Here is a 13,209-nt window from a genome sequence, read left to right as displayed (position 1 = left end):
AGGTGGCTGTGGTTCACTTTGGGGGAACTCTGGTCCATACATCGAACTTCGCTTCCTGGCTCCAAAGGGGGAAGATGTGTTGCTGTTTAATCTCCGGGACAAACTTGTCATGCTGGCTTTCTGGCATGTACTCCACTGTTCTTATCATCGGAGGAGCTTGGGACCTCTGTGTCACTAAGGATGGCTATGGTGCTATTCAGGGCAGCCCTGGTCCTTGTTTTGAGTGTGACATTTTGGCTCCAGCACAGAACCCTCAGCCTACTAGCATAGCTCCTTCAATCTGCTGGCATAGACTTTCTAGCTTCCACTGCTGACCTTTGGGCCTTCCCAGCACAGATCTGTAAAACAGACTGGCATGAGTCCTTCTCGTGGGCTCTAGACCTCCAGTTGGACTCATGGGAGGCATTGTCATGGGCTCTAGGTTTTCATCTGACTCATATAGGACATTGCTGTGGGATCCAGGCCCTTGGCTGAATATTCCGGGTCTTTAGTGTTGTGGACAGATTTCCTGCACTTTCTTGTGTTAAACTCTGGGTAACCATCATAAATACTATAAATTCTGTGTCTTGATTCTAATTGTTCTCCCAACCCCTACAACACTTGTCCTTCTTCATCTGCCCCCTGTTCCCAGGCTGAGCTCCTTTAATAAACTGACACTTTTTTTCTGCCATCTGGAGCCTCACGTGTTCTCACACTGTCTCACTGATTTAACCATTTATTTATCCACAGATATCCAGGGAGCACCTATTATCTGCCAAGGGTTTTCCTAAACACCAAGAGGATCCTGAATGGGATCCTGCCTTGGTAGAGTTACCATTTAGAGAAAGGAGATAATAAATGAACAAATGCATAAGCAAGAGCAAATGCATATCAGGCAGTACAAAGTGGAAAAATAATAGTATCAATAATACTAATAATTATATATAAGAAAACACCAACTGTAACACACTCAGCCAAAAACAGGATGGTACCAAAGGAAGAGTGGCCCGGCGATGGGGAGGCATTTTGGGGGTTGGGTGGGCAGGGAAGGAGGACTAAGATGAGCAGAGAGTAGAGCTAACTGTAAAAGACAAAGGGCGAGACAGAGGAAAAGGTCTAAGGAGAGGCTGCTCTGCAGAAGGACAGGGAGGCTGCAGGCAGGGAGGCCAGCGTGGCTGGGGAGCATGGAGGGAGACGGTCGGGATTACATGAAATGGAAAAGGTCGTGGGGTCAGATCACAAAGGCTTTTAAGTCACAGCAAAGAGTTTGGGTTTTCCTTTCAGCCTGCAGGACAGTAACTGCAGTATTTCTCTCCGATGAGTGACATGCTTGTGGCTTAGTGGCTCAGTAAGGGTTCCACCCCGAGAGTGATCCATAGCAGTGAGGTGAAGGAAGTGTGTCCTGAGAAGCGTGACAGTGACTGGGGAAACAGGCAAGACTTAGAGGTCTGAGGGTTTAATCTGGAACAAAATACAAGACCAGAAAATGAGACTGTACCTATCAGCCTCCTCTACCCAAAGGGAGCCTCATCTCCTCTAGTGACCTTCAAGGAAATACTTAATTCAAATCTGAGAAAAACAGAAACCCAAAGGAATCCAGGAGTGTACGTAGGGCCACGGAGCAGCTCACTAGCAAATTCATGCCTAGGCCAGGAACCTCCTTTCTTCCCGGGGCCCACACCCGTATGGAACCCAGCAAGGTTGGGCACGGACCCTGCTCGCCTGAATTCACACAGAGGCGGAGGAGTTCGCACACAGCCTGTTTGTCCAGATGTGGATTCATTTTACCTCATACACTGAGGAAATAAAAGCATAATCCCCTTTATGTGGCAGCCGGATCACAGCGCTTAGCACTGGATGGGGCACCCACCAGTGCCAAGTGTCACCTTCACTAGTGCTGAGCGTGGGCTCCCAGGAAGGCCCCACTCTTGAGCCTCGGTGTCCTCATGTCTGCTGGAACAGAAATAGTAAGTTTTGGAGTTCGGTGAGGCCCAAGTTGGGTGAAATATTAAAAAATCACATAACTATTCCTGGAACATAGTAATATTATTATGCAGGACACAGATTTGTTTCTTTAGTTGAAACAGAGCTCTTAATATTAAAAGATACTGAGTTACTTAGGGCCACGCTGAAGAACTGCACGGCAGAGCTCTGCCATACGGACATAGGGCTGGAAAGACAAGTTCCAAGACTCTGCACTAACTCTGCTCCTTTCTGACCACCTGGCAGAAGCTGTGGCCTTCAGGGACGTCACCGGACACTCCCTCATTCATTCCACAAACCCGGTGAGTGCTGACTGAAATGCCGGGTGCTTTGCAGCCTTCTTGCCAGCTGAGGGGCTCCCTGGCTTCATTCCCTCTCCTGAGTCACTTCTCACCAAAACACAGGGACTTTCACTGAGCCACAGAGGTGGCCGTGGTGATGCCAATGTGATTCCTGTAAACCGGGGTTACAGAATATGTACAGGCAAGAATTTAAATACCCTGAAGACTTGTGCATGAGGAACAAGGGAAGAAAGGATGCAGGGGTCCCTGGGCCTGGTTTGCATTTGTGTTTTGTCTTGACTGTATTTGATTTCTTGTCCATATTTTCCCATCAACAGCACCATGTGATGTAACTGTGTCCACTTTACAGATGGCAAACTAAGGCCAAGACAGGTCTTCTAAGTCATGTGACTAAAACATGGAGGACCAGGACTAGATCCAGATTGCCTAATTCTTCACCACTTATTGGTTTTTTCTTTCTTGTTCTTTTCTCTTTTTGGTTTGTTTAGTGCTGCCTTTCCTCCCTCTCGAATACTGTGTGCACAGAAAAAAGGAGAGAGAGAAAGAAAGAGAGAGAGAGAGAGAGAGGTAATGGTGACCATGTGGTAATGATGGGTGTGTGTGTGTGTGTGTGTGTGTGTCTGTGAGAGAGAGGGGGGGGAGAGAGAGAGACAGAGATAGGAAGACAGGGAAAGGGACACAAAGCCTCAGGACAAATTCTGGGCTAATAACTGGCTACCACAAACAGATACCTTCCAGTCAAGCCATCACTTGCTACACAGAAGGTACAGCAGACACACGGGGGCCAGCACCTGTGTGAGCAGGAACCTGAGTGGGGAGGGGGTCCTCCCTGCCCTCCTCTCTCCTCCCTGTGTTTCAGTGTGGTCCTCAGGGGATGTCATCCTCAGGATGCCAGTGTGAGGGGCATGCACCTTGTCAGCAGCTCCTCCAGGAATTTGGTACCGGCATCCCCAAATCATATCCCCTCGGGGTGCCTTGATTTCAGCCCCTGGGAGAGAACAAATTCCATTCCTTTTTACAGAGGGGGAAAAAAGAGATCCAAATCACACTGAAACCTCTGAAACCTTTCTAATTTTGAGATTTTGCAGAAGGCTTTAAGTAACACTTGTGTGATAAATGAACACCCAAGTTATAATTTGTGCCTTCCACCATCTCCAGAGCCTGAAAATCCTGATCTCCAGTAGCATCACCTTAATGATTATTTATGGACAATGTAAGAGTTTCCCAAGTGAGGTTCATGCTAATACCCATTCATTTCCATGAAAATAAGGGCAATTTTTTTTGTAATAAACATATCAACATTTACCTAATCTATGCAAATCTATTCATAAGGATTTCATAAACCGACTGCTTCCCCCTGCAACCTCAGCAGGCAAAATCCTGGCTTCTTTTCATCTCTCAGTTTGTTTTCAGGCTCTGTGGTGGAGACAGAAAGGGGCTCTAGTCCTAGGAGTCAGCTTATGCAAAGTGCTTCTGCACTTCCGAGGGGAGCCAGGAGCCCAGAGTGGGAGCGCACCATGGTGGGAAGGACCTCCCCACAAAGCAGCCAGCAGCGCCCCAGCGGGAAGCATCGGCTTCCTGTTCGCGGCTGTGGGTTGTCCCTGTCTACTAATATGACCGGTTTGCCATCTCTCTGCAAATAAGGCAGACGCTGCTACCTGATTGGTATAACATCTCACTTTCCCTTCGCATTGATTTCCTCGCACTCCTCCTTCCTTCATAAAAAGAGGGACAAGTGGCTGGTGCCATGGACAGAGATGCTTCATTTTTAGTATGAGACAATCTCTATTTTCTTTCAGGAGAGGGAAGTTGGATTATCAATTCTTTTGTAAATGTGTATGGTGATATTTGCTCCGGTAAGTTTATATCTCTTGATTTACAGTGGGCTATGTGGATGGGTGTGGGGTGTGTGTGTGTGTGTGTGTGTGCGTGTGCATAGGTACATTTGGGCTGTACACTTTTCTTTCCATATATGATTTTTGATATCTTTAGTGATGTGTCTTTTTTAACTTTGCTTTCTTTTACTCATATGTTTGAACCAAGAGGCTGTGTTATGTGATAGTCTGATGCTTATTAGCTGTTGAAGTATATGCTGGTTTTCTCTTAACATAATAAGGAAACTATTAAGTAAACTTAAATTTGGTTTTATAAAAATGAAATGTCATTCTACCTCAGCCTTCCTCGGGAGGATTTAATGTCCTAAGTACATTGATTTGCTACAAAATGCTTACCATTTTAAGTTTCTTCATCAGTGTCACAGTAAGAACGTCTTAAACTCCATAAATAGCTACCAAATACTGTAGGATGTGTTGAAAGATGTGGACTAATTTCCTAAGGTTTCACCTAAGATAAAGAAATGAGTTTTCCCTCCGATCTGGGGACACACACCTTAACAAGAACTGAATTTTTGTACAAAAAGTATTCAGATACTTCAAGTCAATCTATGGCGTTCCCTGAAAAGCTAGTTCCCAAGTGGCTGATGCTTCTCCTCGGCCTTTCTTAGCAATATATATTTGTACTACCATCTGTTAAATGCCCAGCCTTGGCTCTGGTGTTTCTGTAGCTGAAGCTTATCAGGAGAAAAGTTGATGCTATTAAATTCAAACTGGTGCAAGATGACAGTCTGGTCGCCTCTGCTTGGTAATGCTTCCTAAATGTATTACCTGGCTCGCTGCTGTGTTTTCATTGAGATGTAAAAATGGTCTGAATTCTTCGTTGTGAACTCAAAAGTCTGGTAGAAAGTCTGTTAATATAATTATCCTAGACTGAGTTGATAAGATGATTAACTAATTACGCTAATGGAAACAGGCTGATGCTTTAATCTTCTCTTTTTGAGACACAGGCAACAAATCTGCATGGCCTTTTTCATGGGGAAATGAACTAGAGAATACAGTGAAAGTTAAAGGCACCAGGGAAAGGACTTACAGTTTCTCGGAGATATCCAAAGTAAAGTTGGGGATTGCACACGTGCCTAGAGCTCTTAAGTATAAATTCTTTTTTCAGGTAGCAGTTTTCAGATACTGCAACAGTCTCAGGTAGCTCTCGGGAATAGTTACCTGTGTCTGGGAATGTACCCACCTGTGTGTCTTCTGCCTTTGGGGTGTTCTGAAACTCATGTGCCCTTTGCATGCCGGAATAAAGTACTCATTCTGACAAACAGACTGAATTTTGATTAATCTAGCTCAGCCTCCAAGTCAGTAAATTCTTCAACCTCCCCCCCCCGCCCTGCACCAGGAATTTTCTATTGCCTTATTATTGGTCCCTATAAGTTTGATCCTAATAGCAGCCTTGGGTATCATAAATCCCTACTGGCACCAAATATTTCTCAGCAGAGAAGTGAAAAAACAAACACAACTTTCACTCTTGAGCTGTTGCCGGTCAGGGTTAAGCAGACGCATGAGGGTTGAACAGCTCCCGTCTGCCCCCCAGCACACACACCTGATTTGCCAACCTTTCGTAACACCTTCAGCTGTCAGCCTCCTTTCCAGGCAGCTGTAACAGGTTGTATATAAAGCCGTTAGCTGTAAGTGGAGCTCTCATCATCTCAAGCTATTGGATACTGTAAATTAATGAAGCCCTTGAGGGACAACACCAGCAAGTAGACTGTGAGTTCATGGAAGAGTTCGGGCTCCCCCAGGATGGGACCCACTGACATGGAGAGGACAACCATACACCCGTGTCTTAACGAGCTCTAGACCCTTAGTTTGTGTCAGGGCAAGTGTGCACTGGCTTTCAAGGTATCACTTCTGAAAAAGTCCAGAACGCCATACTCTGAAATCTGATGTAACCTATTCAGAGGAATTAAATCTGTGCACATTGGGGAATCTAATAAAAGAACTATTTTTCAAATTCGTAATGAGATCACCTATTCTTTTTCACCAAATGAAGAATGCAATAACTGTTTCCACTTAAAAAGTACCCACTCTACCCCTGGCCCTGTGCTGGGCATCTCACACGGCTGATCTCCTCCATCAGCGCAGCCCCTGTCTGAGGGAGGTAGCATCAGTGCCCTGTTTTACAGATGAGAAAATGGAGGCAGGACAGGGGTGGAGCTTGGTGAAGGCACTGAGGCATCATGAACAAGACCCAGAACCATGGCAGGTCCGCTCCAGATTGGGCTTTTCCTCTCTTCCGTTTGGTGTGGTTTGGCTTTATCTGAACCTGCAACAAACTCCTTGGTAGGAAGAACTTGCAGAAACTTACATCCATACACTATATTTCTATTAGCATTTCCCCCTTCTGACACCACATCCTCCTTCTCTGCACACTGTGCTTTTGTAACTGCAGGCTAATTATGTGCTTAAAACTGAAGAATGTGCATTTTATTTCTACTCAATTTGTGCAGCTCCCAAGATGTTGGTATAATGAAAGTGAGCCGGCCTCAGAGATACTAGGCAGCAGTGGCTGCACAAAGATAGCTTTTCAAATTGTCCTTCAGTCTTTTAAATTTAAAGTTAAAATAAAGATGCCAAAGTAGCTTAGAGATACAATATCCTATTGCATCTTGTTTATCATGGATGCAAAACAGAAAAAGCAATTCCAAACGAGTCGATTTATTTGCAGAGAACTTGGTAGAATTTTTGCTGCCTTTAACTCACATCCCCTCCCCAGGATTTTCTTGCTGTGCTTTGGCCGGCTGGAAAGGGCTGAGATGGCACTTGCGGTAGAATATTGCAAAGCACCTGTACCACCTAAGTAATTAAAAAACGAGCACAGCTGTCGATGAGGGAGCTTACAAGCATGGCAAAATAGAAACTGTAAGCCCTCAGATGCATTCCTTTGCACCTGAGCACTGAGCTCGCATTCGAAATCCATTTGTGCCAATAAAACCCAGATGCATCTCACAGAGGAAAAATGTAAATAACGCACAATGAATATGTTTGAATTTTCTCCCCCAGCCAGCTGTTAGTCTGGATGGAGAGCACACCAGTCACGGATGAGTCTGAAAAGGCCACATTTCCTTCTCTTCCAGTAATGAGAAATTATGAAGAGAGGATTCTAAGCAAGAGAACGATTGCTGCACAATAGAACTTAGTTCAGGATATCCCTGCTATATTTTACCCACACTGAAAGAATCTTAAAAAGCTCCTCACCCAGAATGGGAGCACCATCAAATTTTGAAGTGGTTATCACAATATTGATTTCTCCATGTGATCTGCTATATCTAATAAGTGATAGCTTTCGAGGTACTGCCTTGTAGACACCTAGTTGACCTAAAAAAAAGTTCAGAATGCAATTCACAATAAACTGTATTTCCAAATCACACTCATTTTTGTCAGAGACAAGAACAGCAGTTCATTAATTCTGCATTATTTCTTTCTTGTTCTTGAAAAAAATTATAATTGGGTGTTTTAATCAGAAAGTGTGGTAATAGAACTACACATGATAAGGAAATTAAAATCTGTTTGCTTTTTTAAGAATATTTAAAAAGGTTCTCAATGCGCTGAAGACTATCAAATGAGAATGTCTACTTTAATAAAATATGTTGTGCTCACCCACAGGACTCATTAAATATGAACTGTCCTTTAAAACTAATCTTAAGACACCGTTTTATAAAGTGTGCCATTCTTCAGGCTGTAGCCAGCAGGTGTTACCTTCTGCGGAGAGATAATCGAATCCTAAATACATCACAGTAGGGGGTATATCCCATCTGACCTATGTGTTCTTCTGCCATTTCTTTGGCTGTGGATGTGTGTAGTTAAACATATTGATCAAGAGACACTCTAAAACAATTGATTAGGTATGGACAAAGTGACTGATGCATGTTGGATGGTCTTGAACTTGTCATCAGATGTGATAATAGGCTAGTGTGCAAATAGCACTAGTGGTGGTGTTGCACACTTGTATAAGAATGTAGAATGCATTTTGATCTTGAAGTCAGTGCATGAAGTACTGTACCTAATCCTCTTCCAGAGGCTCCTGGTCACCAGAGAATTTTTAAATGTTTACAGAGAAGGGGTGAGTAGAAAAACAGAAACTGGGCTGAGGATATGGCTCAGCAGCATAGTGCCACCTGGCAAGTGCAAGATCCTGAGTTCGATTGCTGGTACCAAAAAAAAAATTTTACATTGATTATTTTAAACACAGAGCCTAGCCAAAAGTACTAATGGCTAAGTATTAAGGGGCAGCTCTAAACATATCCCATTACAGTTCCTGGACAGGTAATTTCCAGCACAGGACAACTGGGCCACTGAGGAGGCCTGGGGTAGCCAGGGTAATGCAAACCAGGTCACAGTGCTCCAGGGGCAGAGCTGAGTTGAGCAAGAGAGGTCTCTCCCGTCACTTCACAGTGACTCCCATATCTCTGCTGACAGAATCCATAATCCTTCCCAAGTAACCAGACCTTGTCACAGTGTAGACTTTCTGGAAACAATGGATAAGTATTTTAGGTTTAGTCTTCTCTCTAGTCAAATGTAGCTCTAAGGACATGTGTGTGCAGTCTGAATTATCACTGTAAAGACTTTAAGTTACCAGATTGACACCCCCTTCCCAATGATGGGGATACACATTCTTACTGGCTTCGGACCTCCATAAGAAAGCAAATGGATACATTTGTTGAAAACCTCTGGCATTCAAGCCATCTTCCCACAAAATTGGACTGTAAAGGCCAAACAATATTTAACTAAAAGGAGCCTTGAGGAAAGGGTCTGGATGCTGACTTCTGTGGATTATCCTTTGCCTGAACTGAAATTTAGGGATACCAGCCACACGCCAGGCACCATGAAAGGCAGGGAGGTTTGGTGATCTAATATCTAATATCTGCAGTTCCAGAACTAAGCATCTTCCTCTTCCATTTTCTCACCTAAACCTGTTTCCATCTCCTCACTCAGAATGTGTCTTCATAAAGGCATAACTGAACGTTTTCAGGAAATGTGCGTTTTTGGTCTTATCAGTGAAGGAACCAGAGTGAGTCCATTTATTTACTGAAGTGATTACAGTCTGCTGGGATGGGGTTTCTGAAGCAGGGGCAGCGCTTGGGCTTGTAAGCATTATTTGCCACTCTAGGGCACCCTCAGGCACGATGGGCCGGCCTCCCTGCTGCCCAGTGTTGACAGACAGAAAAAGGGAGGAGTTTTGCAAGGATGGAAAAGTAGGCTGGAAGAGCAGACTGAGAAACTGCCTAGAAGAACCAAGACTTTGCCCCCTTTTGCAATCCAGTTATGTGAATTGTCTAGCTTTCTGCAGGGAGTCATGGCCTTATCCATGTAGTCAGCAAACACCTTTGTGCTGGGCGCCCTCTTTATGCCTAGACAGTGCTGGATGCTAGGGAACAGGAATGTCCTGAATCTCACAAAACTCGCAGGAAAGGAAGGCTTCTCAGTCTCAGCACTGTTTTAACGCTATTGCTCTCCCTGCTGCTGCTGTAGGAGAGTTAGCCGCGCGCTCAGCCTCTACCCACTAGGTGTCAGTAGCAACTTCCACGCCACATGGCGACAACCAAAATTACCTCCATACACTGCCAAATTGCCTCTTCACTGAGAAGAGAATTGCTGCAAGAAACTTGGTAATTACTACCAGCCTGGAGCATATCTTCCCATTGTATTTCTATTTTTCTTTATTTGGATCCTATGCTGTACGTTTTATCTCAGGATTTTAAAGTTATTTTCCCCAAGTCTGTTGTTAGAACAAGCCTAACAGAGACCAGGCATCTGTAGGTTATTACTACTGTTACCCCTTTGAATACTACTGCCATGCAGTATTTCAGTGTGCTGAAATCAAGTTAAGGTAGTATCTAAAAAGTGTCACCATTTTTATTTTTCTATTTTATGCAAAATAAGACTTATTTTCATATTCACATAATAAAAGAAAAGCAATAGTTATTAAACTACATATTGTTATCTTCAAAGTAGTTATTCAGTTCAAGACATAAAAAGGATTCTTACAAAAATGAAACAGTGGGCCGGGGATTTGGCTCAGCACTATAAGTGCCTGCCTGGTGAGCACAAGATTGTGAGTTTGATCCCCAGTACCAAAGGAAAGAAAAGAAAAGAAACAGGTAATAGCATAAACTTTGTTTTCAATGAACTAAGATAAAGTTTTAGAAATATTTTTAAAGTAGTTAAATGTGTAATTTGTGAAAGTATTGTACTTTTCCCTACTTCTTATTTATTGCTTTTCTATTTTGCTCTTTGAATTATATATACATGCAAATATATTTTTATACACATATATATATAAATATATATCCACGGAGATATGTAGTGCCTCTCATATAATCAAAACTGTGTGATATTTGAGCTTGTGCATCTAACTTATATCACTAAACATTATGTTCTCAAGTTGCATTTCGTTTACCTAAAAATGCCTTATTTATCTTTCTTTATGGCAGCATAGTACTCCATTGTGTATAAATACCACATTTTCCATTCATCTGCTAATGGACATTTATGCTGTTTGCAAGATTTAGCTATTATAAATTGTGTTGTTAAAAACAGGGGTGTGCACATATCCCTGTAATAGGATGATTTTAATTATTTTGGGAAGATACATAGAAAGTGGATAGCTGGGTCAAATGGAATTTCTGTTTCTCCATGCTGATCTACATAGGGGTTGTACTAGTTTACATTCCCACCAACACAGTAGTAGGATTCCTTTTCCCCCACATCCTCACCAACTTTTTTTTTTTTTTTTTTTTTGATGATAGGTATTCTTTCGGGGTTAAAATGGTATCTTAATGTAGTTGTAATTTCCCTTTCTCTGATGGCCAACTATGATGAGCCTTCTTTCATGTGCTTATCAGTAGTCTGAGAAGTGTCTACTGATTTTAGTTGCTCATTTTGTGACTGAGTCTTGGGAGAGGTCTTTATATATTCTTGGTGTTCATCCTCTGTCCATGGAACAGCTGGCAATTTTTTTCTCATTTGATAGATTGTCTTTTCACTCTCACACCTTTTAAATTTGATATGAACCCATTTGTTGATTCTTTACAAAAAGTATCAGTCTCATACTAAGTAAGAGATGTACTTTAGAATGGTTGTATGTCTAAACTTTTTCAGCTGATAATGATTAAAATTTGTATTCATGCATGTATCCTAAAATGTCAGTGTTTTTCTGCAAAATTATAACATGTATCAGGAAAAAGGTAAATATCTTAGAGGCTATTGGGGCAACAGAGGCCACATACTGTGGCTGGACCTGGGTTGTAGCTGTACACTGGCAGCCTGTCAGCCCGGATTCCTTCCTCAGCGCTGACCAGCTGCAGGGCTTTGGGTGGTCTGCTTACACCTGCATGTCCTCAGCAGTCAAGGAATAGAGGGTCAGAGGGCAAAATGCAGAGCCAGTGCTCCTCTGGATCATAGTGATGGGAGGCATGGCCGGCACTATGGGCAGAGAGTGAAAGGCGATGGTGTTTGCCACCTGCTTTTGAATTTGGGTCCATGCGGGGTTTCTTAGGAGGGGACACATGATGAACTGGGCCCAGGTCCATGTTTTCTAATGAGCTGTTAACTACTGAGAATCATGGCACATTTTCCAAGATGAAGGCCTTCCAAGGGTGACTCTGGCAGAATTCCCAGGCAGAAAGCAGTCTCCTGCCTTGTGAGGAGAGGAAAGAGGTCCAAATCTTGGTTCTGTGACTTAAAATGATGTGTGGCTTTGATGATGCATTTAGTGCCTCTGGGCCTCAGTCTCTTCATCTGTAAAATGAAAATAGATTTCTCAGCCAGAACTCAGAGCAGGCGCTGTGGTAAATGACACGGGAAGACCCTCTGGAGTCTGCACCGGCTTAAGCAACAGTATCACTACTTCCTTCTCTGTTATAGTCCGAGTCCATTTCACTATCAGTTTTTGTGCTGTGCCCTCAGCAAGTGGAAAAGGGTACTGCTTCCCAGTCTCCCAGGAAAAGGACTGCCATTATGGGATGGGTATAAAGTAGTGTGGAAATGCTTTGATAGGTCACTCCATCTCCAGGGCACATTTGTACCATATTATAAATTGCAGACAGCGTATCACTACTGAAGAACAGCTGTAATGAAACCAAGCGCACTGTGGGTAAGGATCATCACTCCCCAGGATGAGGATCAGCTCATTGAGAAGAGTGTTCCAGGGTTTGCCTTGCTTTCTCTTGGAACTTTCTATCCCTCCCCTCTCCCCTGACAACTCCACCATGCATTGTGTAATCAGCAGAGGAGGAAGAGGAGGAGGAGGAGGAGACTGACCAGACCTCAGACCTCAGTCCCTTCTGTGCTGACAATGTGTGACTTAAACTCTCTCCTCTCCCTGCCCACCCCAGAAGCTTCGCAGGGGAGCTGAGGACCCAGGATTCTCTTCTCTAGAGGACAGCTGCTCAGGGAAAGCCTCCAGCTGCCCGCCCCCGGTTCCTCATTAGCCCCTGCTGCAGGAAATTCAAAAGATTCTCATTTCTCATGTTTTATTTACAGAAGTATCTCCTGACACATTTGATAAGAAAATTCAGTTAGCTCAGATTCTTCTTGCCAAGACCATTATCTGCTGGCAGCCCTCTGCCCAGTTCCTTCCTTTAGTTCACCTCTTCACGCTGAGTGGGATTTATAAATTCATCCTCTCACCAACTCCCCAAACCAGTTCCCTAGTGGAATTTTCCCTCCCTCTCCTATCGCCTCTGCACTCAAAGACAGTGTTTCTCATGCTTTCTCCCTGAGGGTCTCTTCACGGAGGCAAGAATGCTTTGTTATTTATTCACGCATTCATTTTTTTCCCCTCTTTTGCTTATGCAACCTACTGTATTTCTCAAGAAGCAACTGAGGCAGGCACTGCGTGAAGGTTTGGGACATTGTGGTAACTAAAACTGACATAGTTTTAGGCCTCAAAAGATTTTCAGGCTAATGAGGGGAAGTCATTTTTAAAATTCTTCAAAAGCTGATTTAATTATCATTGTAGTAAGTGCTAAATATAAAAGCCAAGACATCCTGGGTACCAGTTATGACAGGCAGAGCTGCAAGTGTTTTATGCATATTAATTTATTTAA

The 13,209-nt window shown here is 43.4% G+C and overlaps 1 protein-coding gene across 2 annotated transcripts in view; it reads left to right on the top strand.

Moving 5' to 3' along the window:
* The window catches only part of Synpr (synaptoporin), a 292,405-nt gene that overhangs the window by 126,216 nt on the left and 152,980 nt on the right, over positions 1 to 13,209 (top strand). The window contains exon 1 of one of the 2 annotated variants that reach the window (XM_005008287.4): positions 3,767 to 4,120. The exons of the other annotated variant lie outside the window; for it this stretch is intronic. Within the exon in view, the coding sequence (XP_005008344.1) occupies positions 4,097 to 4,120 (24 nt within the window). The 5' untranslated portion in view covers positions 3,767 to 4,096. Of the gene's footprint in view, positions 1 to 3,766; positions 4,121 to 13,209 lie in introns of those variants that run through there. 2 annotated transcript variants of the gene reach the window in all.

This window comes from Cavia porcellus, unplaced genomic scaffold (genome assembly GCF_034190915.1).
Source record: "Cavia porcellus strain 051 isolate PalLab524CR breed Dunkin Hartley unplaced genomic scaffold, mCavPor4.1 scaffold_10, whole genome shotgun sequence".
Lineage (NCBI taxonomy): Eukaryota > Metazoa > Chordata > Mammalia > Rodentia > Caviidae > Cavia > Cavia porcellus.
The sequence above is the reverse complement of the archived record's forward strand: the minus strand, read 5'-3'. Positions and strand labels throughout refer to the sequence as shown.